Genomic DNA, 18,832 nt, shown 5'->3' on the forward strand with positions numbered 1-18,832 from the left:
TGAATGTACAGAATGTAAATATATTTACTTAATGCTAACTATGATCTCTAGGGGTAAAGTCTATGAAGTCTCTCTTTTCCACTCTCACAGTAGTAATGTAAGTAGTAAGTAAATACATTGGACAAGACTCTTTTTAATTATTTTTTGAGCCTCCATTCAAAATAACATACAAAGGCATAATTTCGACAGTGTTTTCTGTTGCCTTATGGAAGACTGTTTAATTGCAATTGATGAAATAGTTATTTTATTAGTTATTATACATGTATAAATAACAATGAGGAAAACAAACAAATGTACACTTTAAATCTAATACATTTGTAATATTGATATGTTAGTTATTTGAGCAGATATTTTGTATAGAAAAATATCCATCGATCCATTTTCTTTCATTTTATCCGGGGTCGTGGAGACAGAGGTCCCCAGGAATCCCTATCCACGCCTGACGTTCCCAGGCTAGCTTAGAGACCAAGGCCCTCCAGCGTGTCATCGGTCTTCCCCGAGGCCTCTTCCCAATGGGATACACCGCCTGCTCCTCTCAACGTGAAGGAGCAGCGGCTCTACTCAGAGCTCCTCACCTATGACTGAGCTCTGCACAGAGGACGCGCCAAGCCACTAAAGGAATCCAATTTGACCCAGAACGCATGAACTGCTGATTCAGAGGGAGAAGTGTGATTTTCGCCCTGGTCGTGGTACAGCACTGCAGAATACCCTCTATCGGGTGCTCGAGGACTCTTGAGCGATCGCCCAACCAGTCCACATGGATCTGGAGACACCTCATGGTGTCCTGGGGGTGCTGCTGCTGAGGTGAGAAAGATTGAACAACAAGATTATGCAACAGCCTCATACGCCCCAAGCCTGAAGGACACTGTCAATGCTAATGAGGCAGCGGCACAGCCCAGGGCAGATAAATAGACCAGCCATGAGCAGTTATCAGCTGAGGCACCGTTTACACAGCATTAGTCTCCAGGAAAACGCAGCAGTCAGGTCCTCTCTCAATCTGCTTTCGCATAAAAATGATGAGGCGTCAACAAAACCAGTTCAACTGCAGTGCACGCCTTTGTCCAGCAAGCTCTCCTGTTTCCTTAACTCGGCGTGAGAACACAGAGCAAGACAGTTTATCTGTTTCTTCTTCCCTGGATATTGTGGCTTTTTAAGGCAACTCTGGAGCTTTCTAAAGAAAAATGAAGTCATTACAAATTATATACAGGCCATTATTTGACTAGATATAAATGTGAGGAACTTCAAACACATTCTAATGAGACCTTGAGTTTAGCCAATCAGTGTTCGGATAGGGCTGCATTGACCGCTCTGCATTCGTCCTCATATTCTCCTGTACACAAGTGACCGAGCAGCTGAGCACGGCCTCCCGCTGAGATATGGAACTACCTCAGTTACTACAGTTTTCAGTCAAGCCGAGTGTCAGGCAATAAGATGTATGTTTTAGTGTAAAAGATATGCCTCTGATACCAACGTACCCCCTTTCGTATCCATGTAAACTGTGCCTGATAGTAGGGTTATTAAGACTGATTTTATTTATTTATTTAATTATTTCAGGGACAGCAATTCTGTAAATATGCCAGAATTAGCCATACGGCTAATTTTCATGTGTATTACAGATGAACATTTGTAAAAGTTGTTTACTAACAGGTTGAGAGTAGCCTTTGAATAAAGTCCACTAGGGGGCATAAAGCCTTAGTGTCGCTGACACTAACTGACAACGTGTGTTTGACCCAATTATTTGCTCACAATTTCTTTAAAAAAAAATAGACCAATAAATGCACAGAAGCATACTCATGAGTAGCCGGTACCTTCTCGAACCCAAAGTCACACCTCCTTTTGGCCGCTGCACGCCACAGTGCATACTTACCCAACCCAGTCACTGGGCAGAAGGACGCTCTCCTCCAGAGCTTCATCCGCCCAAAAAAGCGACTAAAGTCAGCAGAGTGTGACCTCTTTAGGAATCCAGAAGATGACTATGGTGTTGTTGTAGCTGATGGACATCTGTCATGCTAATACTTTCGTGAGAAAGTTTCAGCAAAAGGCGCTGACACGTCCAATATGAAACAACGTGGAAAATAAATATCCAAGTCAAGGAAATGAACTGCGTAATTCCCAATACAGTTTGTCCAAATGTTCAGAAACACCTGCCACAACTGGCTCATTATGCAAACAGAAAGCTAACGCTCCTCTCTGCTCAGCGACAGAAGGAAAGTGACAGCGCAACATGAGTCTGGTTACTTTAGAAACACGTTTCCTCAGTCTTTTCATCCAAACATCTGACAAAGGATTAAAGGAATAGGCCACCGTTTTTACATACTGAGATATGTTCTTACCTAACCTTAGCCGAGTTAATATATCCCCGTCTGGTCTTTGTCCGTGCGCTCTGTCACGCAAACGGAGCACATACGCAGCCTCTCCCACATGTCATATAGCTCCGAAAAAGCTCATGATAGAAGCTACCAAGCTCTTCCACGTGTTCCCTATTTAAATATGGTTAAGTGAAGTGTTCTATTCTACTGTGCGGATGCCAATCTACTCCTGGTATTATTACGCCAGACAGGTCCTAAAGAACTCGTCAAAGCTAAGGTAAGAACATATCTCAGTATGTGGCCTATTCCTTTAAAAAGCCTAATGGGAAAAATGAAGTTCTTAACATCCCACTGTGATATCTTTTGATATCACAGTGGGATGTGACACTTTTCTTTACAGTCCATTGATATATTGCACGTTCAAAAGCAAGTCTTATTATCGAGATTGTGTGGTCTTAAAGGGTCTTAAAAAGGCTTACATTTGACTTGTCCAACCCTGCAGACCCTGGAGGAGGCAATAGTACTGAATATGTTTCCGTTGAGCCTTTCTTCGACTATGACTTATGACTCTCCTGTAATTATATGGGCATGCAGCAGGGGTAGCAGAGGCCTGGTGAGGGTTTATTGATATAACCTAAGTATTAGTTGGAGCTAATGAGTCTAATTATGGTGCCTGACCTTTATCACACCACTTTCGCAATTGAGAGGATGGCGTAGTGAGAAATTGAATTAATATAGAGAGAAGAGAAGGTGTGGGGAAAGGTTTGTGATTTTTCATTTCGAATTTCCGGTGACGAAATCTCTATGTCTCTATATGTCGCAACATAGAAGAAAATACATTTTATCACAAGGCCCATATCCCTTTTGATTAACTTTCTCACTTTCTCCTTCAGGTGTTAAAGAGTCCGTGTCCCACACAAATCAAGCTGGCAACCCCGCCCAAACGGCCGAGTCCCCGGTTCTCCTGGATGTGCCAGAGAACAGGTCGACGCTTCTGTAAGAGCCAACTAACACATACAAGTTAGGTTTTTGTATGGGAAGCTGGAGGAAAAGTAACTCAGGCCTACACTGCACCAATGAGGGGCTCTGAGACTAGATGTTAAAATCAAATTCTTTGGGCGCCGTGTTTGGAGAAGTGCAAAATAGTGGAATACTTCGAAGAATGCAGGGTCATCACTTCAATCTCAAAAGTCAGAATGTTGTTTTGACGAAGCAAATATGAATGAGTTTGTTTGTCATTCTGCGCAGCCATCTGCCACAACACTGGGGCAAAAAGGCACATGCCAATAACAACCCAATGGCAGAGAAATCATCATAACCGTAATAAGTCCAAATTATTGAAAACACAAGAAACAATTGCACCCTATTACTTTTAACAGCATTTCCAAACATTATGTTCTTTTGTAGAGTCGTATTGTTTTTTTTTTTTTATAATAATAATATAAAACATGTATTGAAGTCCCGTCGCAGACGGCATTTGTGGGAAGATTTTTTGGAGCTTGATATGAAGTCACTGGGAATCAATGGTGCAAATGAGCTGAGAGGCTGTGAGGGAGCTTGGGAACCCGCCTAATTAAGCAATTCCCTCAAGCACCTTGGAAGAATATCAACTCACGCTGCTTTAGATTACCACGGATAATGGGAAGAGATTTTCCTCCAGTTTTGGATTGTGTCTGCACAACATTCAGGGCCACCAGCAGAAAGCGCTTGTGTGAGATTCAGAGTTCAGTGTTTAGTGAATGTACACTGAAATGCAAGACCCACATTGCAGTAGACTTGCACTTCAGAAGTAGCAAGCATTTTCTGAAGTTCTTTGGTGGCACCGAAGTTGGAATGAAAGGACATTATGGCAGGCAGTAACGCCTCCTAATGTGAGTTTATAATAAGAAAAAAGAGTGTAGCCTAAAATAGAACCACATAATGGGGGAAGAGGGAGAAATAAAATTACCATTTGCAACGGCTTAGTGACTAGGAGACGGATAATACCGTCATATAATACAATCTAGTGCAATCAGGTGTTTAAAACAGTCTGATCAGAAGTTTCCGGTTTTCGGAAGTATTAGCATTAGTAAGCACACACCTCACTTATACACTGACTTCATTAGAGTTACGCCCTGTGTTAAATGTGAGCATTTAAATCCCTATTCGCAATCAACGAGAACCAACCAAGAGCTGGTTCTCTACTTAAGGCAATAGAGAAACTTTTTACATTTAGAAATATCAATTTGAAGCTTCTGCTGTAGATTACTGGCAGAAATATGAGGAAAACATGCATTGCAAGTTAAGTTTGTTAAAATGCTCAAAATCTCTTGTATTTTTGGCGACAAAATAAATATACTAAATGTATGTTTTTATTTTGTTGACATATGCGGTACAAAGACTTTTCAGAGGGGATTTGGGACATCTTATTCAGTTTTTTAAAAAAGCAGTTTGAAGTGAAAAAACCTGTAAATAGAAAAAAAATTCTCCTTGTTTTTTGAAATTCAAAAGTCAGTAAATCAGGCCAGGGATAAGATATTGCAAAATCCCTCTGAAAAAGACTATATTGTTCCGGAGTCTGAAGTCTGTAGGTGTTACTATGTGGAGATATTGTCGCAAAAATGTGATTTTTGAGAAAATGTCTCTTGAAATGACAATTTCCCAGAACTTTAAATCTGTGGAATAATTATAAATATTATTGTAAGATTGTTTTCTATTTGTATTTTTTTCAGGTGAAAGTTTATATGTTAAAGGGACTATACAGAGTTTAAAAATGGTAAAATTATTTAATATCCTCCCCCTACATGTTCCAACAATGTCCTGATGTGTAGAATGAGCTCAGACCTGTTCATCACAACTACCTCTAAAATCCTGCACTGTCCCTCAAAAACGAGTTATTTTGGGTCAGAAGTGCCGTCATGCACGAGCTTAATATGGAAGGTGCAGTTACACGTATGACCTGAGGTGGCAGTGGTGAGTATAAAATGGCAACCTTACATCTAGCCCCTTTAAGGCCCCAATTTGGCTCAAAAACTGAAAATTGGAAGCAAAAAAAAAAGTGTCTCCCCTTAAATGGGGATGCAGCAGCATGTAGTCCTTAAGCTTTGTAGTTTGATTGTTTGTTCACAATACATATATATTTCATCACTTGAATATTTATATTTGTAATATTTCCCAGGATATAAAATACACTGCATGTGTTGCAGCCTCTCCAATATCACTGTTTCCTTATTTTCACATCCCTTAGTGTTTACAAAACTACAAGGCTGTCCAATTAATGATCTTTAGCCTGTTACTTTGAACCCTTGACACCTTCATGTTTGGAGATAAAAAGCAGAATATCACCTCTGACCAATGGGTGGAGGTATCTAGTCTGAACAAAGCTCTGAATCTTTGTTGGGTGTCTCGGGACCAGTGGGATCACTCTCTCCCTGCGACGCTAATGGACCCATCATTGGTAGTCAGTCCACGCCACTGTTTTAAATCCTTTATAAACCCACGGGATGTATGCACTGGGGGACCCCGGCGTGTCGAAATGATAGCGTCTTCTCTTTTGTTTAGACGTTTTAACATTCATGCCCCACACCCACGCTCACAACAGATAAGGATGTGAATAAAATTTAGATGCAAAAATTGGCTACAAACTCACTTGTGCATATCGTAATAGGGAAATGAGGGAGCATTTCTGGATTTTGCAGAGTCACAGCCCATAAGTATTTTCTCTTTCTGTTTGTTTTTGTCAAAGTTTGTGCAGTTCACCTCTTCAACTCCCACCTGAACGGATTCCATTTCTCCAGTTTGGCTTTACCCTAATCAAAAAGCTTCTTGGGAAAAAATGACACAAAATAGCCACAAAAAATGAGAAGAAAACAAGGATGTAAACTCAACCAAAGAGTGACAAAAATTCAACCAAAATGTGACAAAAACTTAACAAAAAAATGACCAAAAATTCAACAAAAATGTGACAAAAATTCAACAAAAATGTGACAAAAACTCAACCAAGGAGTGACAAAAATTCAACCAAAAAGTGACAAAAATTCAACAAAAATGTGACAAAAACTCAACCAAAGAGTGACCAAAATTCAACAAAAATGTGACAAAAATTCAACAAAAAGTGACAAAAATTCAACAAAAATGTGACAAAAACTTAACAAAAAAGACAAAAAATTCAACAAAAATGTGACAAAAGTTCAACAAAAATGTGACAAAAACTCAACCAAAGGGTGACCAAAATTCAACAAAAATGTGACAAAAATTCAACAAAAAGTGACAAAAACTCAACCAAAGAGTGACCAAAACTCAACCAAAAAGTGAAAAAAATTCAACCAAAATGTGACAAAAAATTGAACAAAAAGTGACAAAATGTCAACAAAAATGTGACAAAAACTCAACCAAAGAGTGACCAAAATTCAACAAAAATGTGACAAAAATTCAACAAAAAGTGACAAAAATTCAACAAAAATGTGACAAAAACTTAACAAAAAAGACAAAAAATTCAACAAAAATGTGACAAAAGTTCAACAAAAATGTGACAAAAACTCAACCAAAGGGTGACCAAAATTCAACAAAAATGTGACAAAAATTCAACAAAAAGTGACAAAAACTCAACCAAAGAGTGACCAAAACTCAACCAAAAAGTGAAAAAAATTCAACCAAAATGTGACAAAAAATTGAACAAAAAGTGACAAAATGTCAACAAAAATGTGACAAAAACTTAACAAAAAAAATGACAAAAAAATCAACAAAAATCAACAAAAATTCAACAAAAATTCAACAAAAATTCAACAAAAACTCAACCAAAGAGTGACAAAAATTCAACAAAAAGTGACAAAAACTCAACAAAAATGTAACAAAAAAAGAAAGAAAAGCAAAAAAACATACAACCTGCAATATACAGTATTTTTCAATTCAAGACCAATTTGCTGCTGTTATTTGCTCCATATGATACACTTTGTTTAATTTTATGACATAATATTTTTTTCCTCCCCCATGCTCTAAAGCAACCGTCAAATTAATAAAGGAAAAAAGGAAAAGTAAACAAAAGGAAATGTAAATAAACGGATAAATGCATATACATACACACACATACAATTAATTTGCTTTCACTCTATTATTCTGAGAATCAGCTCTTGTCATTTTCCAAGGTGGGTTTCCGAGTAGTACATTTTCTACTTCATTTTCAATCACACTTCTGCCCAGAAATGTTGTATTTTAGAACAAGTATATAATACATGTGCATAGTCCATTGTTAGTGAACAGGCTCACAAACCGGTTCAACATGAAACATAAAACATACAACTCGGCCTGTCACGATGACAAATTTGAAGTTCGATATATTGAGCCAGGAAAGTATTGCGATAAACAATGTAATTGACGCTAACAATGCTTGATGCTGTCAACGCTCAGGCATAAAAATGACAGTAAACCTTTGTTCTCAAGCTGCAATAAACCTGAAATATAATGGAACTCAATTTGCTTCAGTTAAAAATGAAAGAAAAAATGTGGGGAAATGCTAATAAATGTACAGACGATAAATATCGAGCCCAAAAATATATCATGTATCTGTTATTTATTGAACGATAAGCCGATATAGTTATTATCGTGAAAGCCCTATATATAACTTAGATAACTAATAAACTATAAACGTCATTTCTGCTCTGACATGCACTCCATTTCCTTTACCACAGGTGGACTCCAGTCAAGTCGCAGAAACATCTCAGTTGCATTTTGAATACATTTGCAAGACATTCACTCTGTCGTTATGGGGTATTGAGTGTCGATTGATGAAGAACAAACAAACAAATTGAATCCATTTTGGAATACGGCTGCAACATAACAAAATGTGGGGAAAGTGTAGAGGTGTCTTTTCTTTCTGGCTGCACTGTTAATGAAGGGCTTCAGACTAAAAAAAAACAACTGTTTAAAGCAGTACGAAGTAACTCTTGCCCCCTAGAGGCCATAAGCGCAACTGCAGGTGTCGTAGCAAGATACGTTTTTTTTTACTTTTTAATTGTTTGGAGAGTAAATACTACGCTGACAGGAAAGGCGAAGGGAGAGAGGGATATTGTGCATCCAATTACACAATGGAAAAATTTTTTTTCACTCAAACTTGTTTAATACTGTTTAAAGTGACGTTAGCACGCAGTTAGTTTTGCCTGTTAGCATGCTAGCTTCTGCTTCGAGATTCCATTAGTGTGTATTGCTTGCTCCGGTCCGGTGGCAGTCAAGTTGCAAAACATGGTTTTCTGACCAGAGACACCAGGGGGAGGTGAAAGACCCTCCGATCATCCCATAAACACTTGTATTACCCCCACAGGGACTACGAAAAGGATTTATTAAGGTAAACACGTTACTTAGTGCTGCTTTAAACCTCTAGAACAAACTGTTAAAATCTTAAATCCCTATAAGCAGGAATATCACGGGTTCAGTTGACAGTTGACAGGAGTTTACATGTTCTCTGTGTGTCTGATTGGGTTTACTGAGGATGGATTAGAAGGATGGATTAGATGCAGAGACAAATGGACAACAAAATGTACTACAACCAACAGAATAACCTCACGGATCCAAGGAATCCAACGAATCACGGAGTAATTACAGAAATGTACAGTCTGCAAATGGGCTACATGCTCTGTCAACTGAGCTTACTTGAAGCACAGTCCCAAACATTTCGCGACGTGCATGGTTTTGCAATCAGAGAAAGTTTCAACAGGCTTTTTTTAATAACTTCTCAGCTTTTAAATGGAAGTTGGACAATACTTTAAATGTAGCCAGTTCCAAAAGGGCTAATGTTTTGGGTGATGCCGGCTCTTGTGTGCCCATCTCACTTCCTCACTTCCTCCCAGGCTGGCTCGAGATGCCCCAGACAGATGCACCAGTCACTTTGATGCAGTGGCCCAGATACGCGGAGAGGCCTTCTTTTTCAAAGGTAAGAGTTACGAGGAGAAAGGCGAACTCGGGGCAGAGACGTGAGCTAAATGAGTCTCAAGAACCGGAGTAGTTTAAAAGCCAAGGACGACGAAGAGTGATGAAGATGGGTGGAGGTTCAGGGGAGGGTTTTCCGAGACAGTCTGAGCTCCCTGGTCCAAATGTTACATCAGTCTTTCATGTTGCCCTCGGGAGGAAAGACCCCAGGCTACCACTGACAGCTCAACATGAAGCAGACTTCCAGCTTCGGATCAACCCTTCTTTTACATTTATGCAGCTAGATTGAAAAAAAAAAAATGGATCAAAGTTTTTATGAGCGATTATAAAGGCGATGGGCAACACTATGGCACACGTTTGAGCGGTCTGAGTTTCCCCATTTGGTCAATGCGCGTGTTCAATTTGTCAATACTTAAAGTAATAGTCTGTAAGTTTGCAAAGTGAGGAGAAATGAGAGTGAAATTTGAAAGTAAACAATCAAATTTGTCCTCCCTGTAACCAGAAAGCCGGTCCTAGCTTGCAAAATGTGGATAGCAGAAACAGAACTTTCAAAAGTAAATGATTAAGCCCCTCCCCCTCCCTCCTGATTGGACCTGACAGGCCAGTTCGCAGGAAAGCCCTTCTCATTGGTCAAAGTTGCATCCCGGGGATTCTGATTAGTTGTAGAAATCAGCAAAGGAAGGGACTTTAGGAATGCTATTGTTATTTAATATTACTTCAAATTTCAAGCTCAGGCAGTCAATTATACACAATCTACTAAATTTGTAAAACATTTAAACTTACAGTCTATCACTTTAAAGGGACTATACAGAGTTAAAATGTGTTAAAGCTAAAGTATTTTCCTCCCCCTACATGTTCCAGCCTTGTCCTGATGAGTAGAATGAGCTGAAATTATTTCCATGGCAACTGAACCTAAATTAAAAAAAACGGCATGGCACACTTAGGTATGTCCAATTTTTAATCAAGGATGATGATAACGTTTCGGCATTGGCCTTCATCAGGCATCATCTGAAACGTCAATTTTGTGTTACATATGAGGAATTTATATGTGAGATTTCTTTCCAATACAGTGAGTAAGATAAGATAAGATAAGATAAACCTTTATTGATCTCACAAAGGAGAAATTCACTTGTTACAGTCGGCGTTCAAGAAGATCACTCAGAGTTAATAAAGTGCAGCTGATGCAGAGATTATTGCACATGTTACTTTACAGTCTTATTGTACAGTCTAACAGCAGTGGGGATGAAGGCTTTGCGGTAGCGCTCCGTCCAGTTTATTGTTGAGGTGAACACCCAGGTACTTGAAACTGTCCACCTCCTCAAGTTACCCTGAACGTATAGAATTGTGACATTGACGTCTGCAAAGGCCTTTCTTCAGCTGCTCCACAGGTGCTAAGTGGCCTCCTCTCAGAAGAAGCGGGTGTTTTTCTATTGTAATTCGCATTTGCTTCAATCTCCTTGCTTTCACAAAGTTATTTGTAGAGACATAAGGCTAACACTGCATGCTTCCGCCTGCTCAGCTGCTCCCTGCCACTTGGAACATTTTATTCGTCCTTATGATGTGGTAAATTATAGTTATTATACACTACTGTTCAAAAGTTTGGGGTCACTTAAAAAGTCCATATTTTTGAAAGAAAAGCACAGTTTTTTTTTAAATGGAGATGAAATTACAGTAATCATACAGGTGATTCTTAGTGGAATATCTACATAGGTGCAGACGGCATCTCTGGAATCGCCCATATATGGTCATTTTTGAAAACAGTTAAGGGGGAAAACAATTTTGAAAAAAATTATATTTTCTCTAATTATTCATTTCATTTCATTTATTTATTTATTTAATATGGACATAGCAATTACATTGGACGAACCAGATGCATTGTTTAAAGTGTTATAGCACATGTGCTAATTTTCAACACCTGTCCATAGGGGGCTTTTAGGTTTCAAAAAACTACTGTAACAAATGCTGAAATATGAACATAGTTTCTACTAAATAATGATACAAAGACATGGGGAGGAGCAAAGTGGTTCAACAGCCCATAAATACATGAAAAACGGAGAATGCTAACTTGATGCTACATGTTAGCATCGGGCTAATGCTAGCGGTTAGCTCGCGCTTGCTACAACTGCCGTTTTTTCACTTCTACTGAACAATCTGCTGTGAGAAAATATCCATATGGGCCTGATTTACACTTGACTTTATTTATGTGTGATGAATAATATTCCACCAGAAAATGGCAAAAAAGAGTGAAAAATTGTGTTTCTCTAAAGATTCTATTTTCCCCCTCGGCGAAGCCACGCCCCCTTCTATGACGAGATGCCGTCTGTATCTATAGGTGCCGAGGTACATTTCAACTATGACTCCAGTGTTCTAGTGGTACATTGTCTTGTTAGAGGGGAATTGATGAGTAGAAAAACCTGTTGATGTGAGGTTTTGGGTTAATAATTTCATGAGTTTAATGTGAGCTGTCATTGTCCCAGGGGGTAACAAGTCAAAGACAAGTGCTGTAACACTAGCAAAAGCTAACCTATTTGGTTATTAAATAGAACCAGTAGGCCTGCAACTAGCTTTTGAGAAGGAAAATAACAAATCTTAAGCGCCAATCTGCAACAACAGACTGAGTTTTCATTAACTTAGTAATAATCTCCAGTTTAGGTAAAGAAAATCCGATGAACACAAACCAAGCCAAAACCACAGTAAAACAAGCCCCCAAAGAAGCATGAACGCAGCATTAAAAAGGTCAACTTTTTGTTTTTGTCCTTGACCAGGGAAGTATTTCTGGAGACTGACCCGAGAGAAGCAGCTTGTTTCTCTGAGGCCAGCACAGATCCATCAGTTCTGGAGAGGCCTTCCCAACAACCTGGACAGTGTGGATGCTATTTATGAGCGGCCTGTGGATCACAAAATAGTCTTTTTCAAAGGTAAGCAGATGTCACAAATTTTACTGAAACAAATCAAGCTATGGCATTTTCTGCTCTCTATCTCGTTTTGAACTGCTTGAAATTGTTATCCAAAATCACACGGACTGTAACTGTAAGTATAACAGTATTTAATCCGAATAATGCCATATTAATCAAGTTAAAGCACTCTGCGGGCCCGATATGGTCCAGGTGAGCCTGGTATGTTTCGCACACATACCTGCTGCATCAGTGTGGCATTAGATAAAAAGAGGCTGACTGAGGCGTGACTGCAAGAGCGTAAAACAGCGTCTTCTCAAATTGTTTCATCTACTCCATTTAGCATTTAGACTGTCCTTCTTACAGAACAAACTGCAGTTTACTTACCTCACTGTGAGTGAAACACTGTCCGCCCGCTCTGGCACTGTTAGAGCACGTGCAGCAGAAACTGTTTGAGCACTGAGACATCTCTGTTCTGGTTTCAGGCATGAAGTACTGGGTGTTCAAAGACAACATTGTAGAGGAGGGCTACCCCCGTCCCATCAGTGATTTCGGCTTACCCACTGACGGAGTGGACGCTGCTTTTGTTTGGCTCCACAACGAAAAAACCTACTTATTTAGGGAAAACCTGTACTGGCGCTATGACGACCACCTGAGGAGGATGGACCAGGGCTACCCCAAAGACAGCTCCCTGTGGAAAGGGCTGCCCCCACACCTGGACGACGCCTTGAGATGGTCCGACGGTGAGTAGTTTATTGTTATTAGTTTAAACAACCATCATTAGACATGCATAGAAGTGTAACAAGAATTGGAGATTACAGGAAACTTTACAAAATCTCTCGGAGAGTTAGGACTGTTACCTTAATGTTAATAAATGTCATGCAGTGGATACATATAGATGTGTGTGTAGGCCATGGGAAATGTCTTTCATGGAAAAAATATTTCTACAAAGGATATTGCTGACGGAATATGGGCATCAATACAAAAATAAATCCTGCAGTCGAATACTATGATCTATTCTATTCTATATTCTATGTACTATGAATGTGTTTGTTCAAACTAGAGCTTGTATCTATATATATATATATATTATTTTTTATATATATATACAGTCAACACAGTCAGCACGTGTGCCCGCCCCTGCAGCACCTCCCTCTCCACGCCACAGGAAAAAGGCTGAATTATGGGACAGCTCTTCTACTTTACAATAAGTAAATCACCAGGTTAATCACGTCTTTTGTACACAGGCGACCACTAGAGGCACATTGCCGTCCCACATCAAAAGTAATCCAAAGACATCAAAAAGTTATCCAAAGAGAAGTTTTATGGTTTGTTTGCGGCAAAGCCGCAATCTTTACAAATTATTTATTCGCACATACAAACTCTGATTCAAAATTGGAAATATACATTTTATTGACCTTGCTCCCTGACATGTATAAAAGTGACATTGGGCGTGATAGCCCCCCCTTCTAGTTTGAGAAAAAAAAAATGCATTGGTAGTGAAAAAATATGTTTCTCAGAAATGGATGTAATTTGGCAGAAAATTAGTTGATCACATCCTGATCAAAAGAGCCAATGGGACCCATGCCGTATTTTGTACGGTGTTACCATGGAGACGCCCGGGGCCCCCTATGTTTTTCTAATGGGACACATAAATCTCACATTATTCAAAATTACAGCGCGTTAGCGCCCTCTGTCAGAAGCGTGTGGACAGTGGACATGGAAGTTAGGGCCGTCCAATGCTGCTTGTGCAAAACAAAAGATTTTGAGTGCACCCTCTGCAGGTTAGAGCTATTATTCACGTAGAAAGGCTAAACTGTAGTTTTGATGTTTACTGACAAAGATTAAAGGAACAGGCCACTGTTTTTGCATACTGAGATATACTGATATATTAGACGAGTTGATGTGTACCTGTCTGGTCTTTATGCATGCGCTCAGTCACACAAAAAAACAAAGATGTTTTTTATTTAGCCTCTCCTCTCCTCTATGGGGCCAAACAGGGGGAAGTTAAAAGCAACCAAGCTCTTCCACGTTTCCCCCATTTAAATACGTGAGTAGTTACACAATCCAAGTATAGTCACACAAAATTCAACATGTCGATTTTCTAAGTGGACAAATAAGAGTACTAATGTAGTAATAACACCTTAGCAGCACTTCAACGTCCGCGCAGTAATATCTTCACTTTACTGCTAACAACATCTTTGGTCTTTTTGCGAGTGCAGGAACAAAGACCAGACAGGTGCGCATCAACAGCAGACTGACTGTTTCTGTGATTTATTAATCTGCCAAAGTCACTGGTTCGATCCAGGCTCCGGTCACTGCATTATATTGTATTCTTGGGCTATACTTAACTCATCTCGCCTTCAGTGCCATATACTGGTGTATGAATGTGAGGGTGAATTGATTCATTGAAGAAAAAGTGCTTAGTCTTTCTTGACGGTGTAAACATGCTAATATATCCAGATAATTTACAATTTTATTAAGGGAAGTAGAATAATGGGACATTTACATGCACTAGTTGTGGGGGGGGTATTCAATCATGGCTGTATGTGTGATTACAATAAAGAACTAAATGTATTTCTTTTTGCCAGCAATGCCTTCCTCTTTATACTGATCCTTCAGATGCCACTAACTAAAATCTGTTGGAAAAGTGTTGTCCAGTTTTGCATTTGTTTCCTAACGCAGATAAAAATAGAGAAAAGATAACTTTAGGTTGTTTTTATTTTTGTCAGAAGCATCAAGGTTGTTTTTAAGTCCTGCTTTTCCATCCCTCAAATCGTCTAATCAGAGAAAACAAGACTCCTTGGCTCTGTGCCTCCTGAGCCGCTAACCTCTGAGGTATAACCCTGCTCTCTTTGAAGTGTCTACAACATGTGTAGCCTACACGTGTGTGTGTGTGTAAACCCAACGGCATAGTCCGCCTTTACCCCCAGCTATTATCACCGCTGAGACTGGAAGGATAAACTGGGAAAACCACACATGCAGAGATACCACGACTTGGGCATGGGATCCTGGGAAGGGGAGCCACATCAAAGAAAGAGCTGTTTTATAGGCTAGGGATGAACTGGCTCGAGTACAGGGACCGAAGGAAAGAATAAGGAAGCAGGAGAGAGAGAGAGAGAGAGAGAGAGAGAGCAAGAGAGAGAGAGAAGTGGTGCGATAACAAAGGACAGAGATGTGTTGGCACCTCATTATGAAAATATAACGGCGACAGCCAGGGCTATGTGGAAGGAGATATGGAAGCTTCGTTCTGACATGATACAGGGATTGGTGAAAAAGATGAAGAGCGGTGACAGAGGCAAGAATAAGATGTCGGAAAGACGAATGGCTGGACATGGACATTCTGAAGAAGAATGGCAGAAGCCTGAAAATGATGATTGGTCTAAAAAGATAGCGATTCTATAATGAATGTCACATTAACAGCAGTCTCATGCAATTTCGATATCCTTTGCCTTAGTGATAACTTAAAACCACATTATGGCTTAATAGTGTATGACAGCACAATGGCAATGACTGAGCTACTTCTGGCAAAATGTTAAAACACCCTCCACTGAACATACTTTTAGGTCAACAAGTCCTCCAAATCCATACGACACAAGTGGTCGTTTGTCTTATCCCTTAATTACGACCATATAAGACGTTTACTAAAACAGCGCCCCCAAGCTCCCATTGAGGGTATGTGCATTTACATTACATTTAACCCGATTCAGAAACGACTTTATTTTACGTAGTGTTTTGCGATGACGATTCCGAAACTCAAACGCAAAGAAATTAATCACAAACTTGCAATATTAGCCCCACATGCAATAAGTAAAGCAGCCCCAGATGTTCACCCCTGCCACACCTGTGGAGGAACTGAACGTCCAGCGGTGCCAAAGGCTCTCCAAGCGCGCTCTGCGCTATTACGCATCACACCTCCCCAACCGCAGCAGCGACTACAGTTCACCACTCTCATCATTTATTATATTATATGTGTGAGCTATAGGTTATCGCCATTTTACTCACAACAACAGCGACACCAAAGCACAACTCACCATTGACGCCTTCCTGTCTTCTCCTCCATATGCGTCACTGCCAACTCCATAAACTCTCCTGTCACTTCCATCTCTGTCCTCAAACGTCCTCGTGTCTCAGACTCCGTGTCTCCCGTACGTCCGGTTGTCCGGTGACCGCAGCGAGCCTCGGATCCGCCCCGGGTTCCAGTGCGTTTGATGCGGGGAAACACCTCTGTCACCCCGACAAAGTCGGGCCTCGGCTCCGCTGCTGTTCTCCACAAAGTCCCGCATCTCTTTCAGAGTTCCTCTTGAGAACGTGCTGCCAAATGTCCGAGATGACACTGATGTGGTTCATTTCTCCGCAGTTTCGTCATTTAAGGATAAAAATATGAATCATCACAGCTGTGTTTAGGTCGCGGGTTTTTCCAACTAGATTTGACGGACACTCGCTCTGTCCAATGAAAACACGTGTATCAGCCAGAGGGCGTCTGGGCAGGTGAGCCTGCGCTCTGATTGGCTGAAGGGTCTGCTACGTCATATCCAGTAATATTTGTTAATAATTATCATCATTATATTATAAACAATCTGAAATAAACGGTTGTAAAGCATTTCCTCTGATGCCTGTGATTTATATGGACTAAAGCAGGATTTAACCCTATAGCAAAAGGTGCACAGGTGGGAGGAAAAAAGAAAGGGGTTTATGTATTTGATTTGATTTATTTATTTATTTATACATTTCTTATTATCTACTACTTATGCATTTATATATTTACCGCAGCAATAACTATTCTTTCTGGGATCCATTTATTTATATTTTTAATTGTTTTTAATAGTTTTTTACTTTTACTCAAGTAATATTATTTTGAAGTAGTATCTGTACTCGAGTGTATAGTTCTCTTTTTACTGAGTAAATCTGCAAGCGGCAAACTGAAGAAAACAAATGAAAATGAATCAAAGCACAATGAATCTAAACCTGTATTACTTTTCTTGTGTCTTATCAAAAGAATTGTGATTTATTTTTTTCTGGGGTATTTTTTACACATATCAGAATTTTCAACATTGTTTTATGTTTTTTATCTGCTTTATCCACACTAAACCTTAATTAGACAAACATTTACTCAGGGGTTATGATAAAATTAAGAAACAAAAACATAATTCTAATAGTTTTCATCATGTCACGTTTCATCTGGACCGTGAGGGTTCGCATATACATGTGGGTGCATGTGTGTGTTGGTTGATCATATGTGATGTCGGTGGAGCTCACAGGAGGAGGAGCCACAGGAGAAGCCACAGCCACATGTGGATCACCAGTGTTAAGTCATGTAACATAAAAGTTAGTGTGTACATTTGACCATCTCAGTGTCGTACACTGGCTCACAAAGGAACCTGAAGAACTGGACACAACTGGACTGTCCAGAACTCCATGAAGCACATCTGTCCCTGCAGCTGTTCATTAGAGTTTACATCATAGGGAATGATGATGATGTTCCTCTGCACAAAACAGATTAGAAATAATGCAACCTCCTCATTACTATTTGATAAAGTCATGTTTACATTTCTATATTTTATTAAAACACACGTGACAGTCGTCTGTATTATTTACATGATGGCGGCACTTGTGGCTGAGTGGTTAGTGCTCTGGCCTCACAGCAAGAGGGTCCTGGGTTAAATTCCCTTTCAGTGTGGAGTTCATCTGCACCCCAACTAAAGATAAGATATGATAAGATAAGATAAACGTCTTTAGCCCCAGAGGGGATTTGTCTTTTTTCTTGGTGACAGTGCCGCTCATCTGCGCACACACAATCAGACATGACGAAAAAATTCACACTGAACACAAAGTGCCACATCTGCAGTGTCTCTATTACATTTGCTTTAAACATAAAACATATGCATTAGGTGAATCCTCCTGCAGGTGATTCTGACCATCAGCCTGGCTCCACATCTGGAGATGGTCCCCAGATGCTACACGCTCCTGCCCACTGCTCCTGACGGCTCGCCTCAGTTGCAGGACGGGCCAAATGCAGAGACACATTTTGTAATGACACATAAATGATCTTAACCTTTAATCTGCATCACGTGTTTAGCCCATTATGTCATAGGAACACATGTGGGTAGAATGATTATTATGACCAAGACATTTATTTTGAATAGAAAAATAATAAAATGTGTAACATTGTCCATATAAATCACAGGCATCAGAGGAAATGCTTTACAACCGTTTATTTCAGATTGTTTATAATATAATGATGATAATTATTAACAAATATTACTGGATATGACGTAGCAGACCCTTCAGCCAATCAGAGCGCAGGCTCACCTGCCCAGACGCCCTCTGGCTGATACACGTGTTTTCATTGGACAGAGCGAGTGTCCGTCAAATCTAGTTGGAAAAACCCGCGACCTAAACACAGCTGTGATGATTTATATTTTTATCCTTAAATGACGAAACTGCGGAGAAATGAACCACATCAGTGTCATCTCGGACATTTGGCAGCACGTTCTCAAGAGGAACTCTGAAAGAGATGCGGGACTTTGTGGAGAACAGCAGCGGAGCCGAGGCCCGACTTTGTCGGGGTGACAGAGGTGTTTCCCCGCATCAAACGCACTGGAACCCGGGGCGGATCCGAGGCTCGCTGCGGTCACCGGACAACCGGACGTACGGGAGACACGGAGTCTGAGACACGAGGACGTTTGAGGACAGAGATGGAAGTGACAGGAGAGTTTATGGAGTTGG

At 40.1% G+C, this 18,832-nt stretch overlaps 1 protein-coding gene across 1 annotated transcript in view; it reads left to right on the plus strand.

The window, feature by feature from the left end:
- Positions 1 to 18,832, plus strand: part of LOC306982967 (matrix metalloproteinase-17-like) — a 122,191-nt gene that overhangs the window by 95,601 nt on the left and 7,758 nt on the right. Inside the window, exons 6-9 of the mRNA XM_079582609.1 lie at positions 3,203 to 3,305; positions 9,131 to 9,213; positions 11,975 to 12,127; positions 12,589 to 12,846. Of these exons, the coding sequence (XP_079438735.1) occupies positions 3,203 to 3,305; positions 9,131 to 9,213; positions 11,975 to 12,127; positions 12,589 to 12,846 (597 nt within the window). The remainder of the gene's footprint in view (positions 1 to 3,202; positions 3,306 to 9,130; positions 9,214 to 11,974; positions 12,128 to 12,588; positions 12,847 to 18,832) is intronic.

Source organism: Gobius niger (assembly GCF_951799975.1).
Source record: "Gobius niger genome assembly, chromosome: 2".
In the NCBI taxonomy this organism is placed as follows: domain Eukaryota; kingdom Metazoa; phylum Chordata; class Actinopteri; order Gobiiformes; family Gobiidae; genus Gobius; species Gobius niger.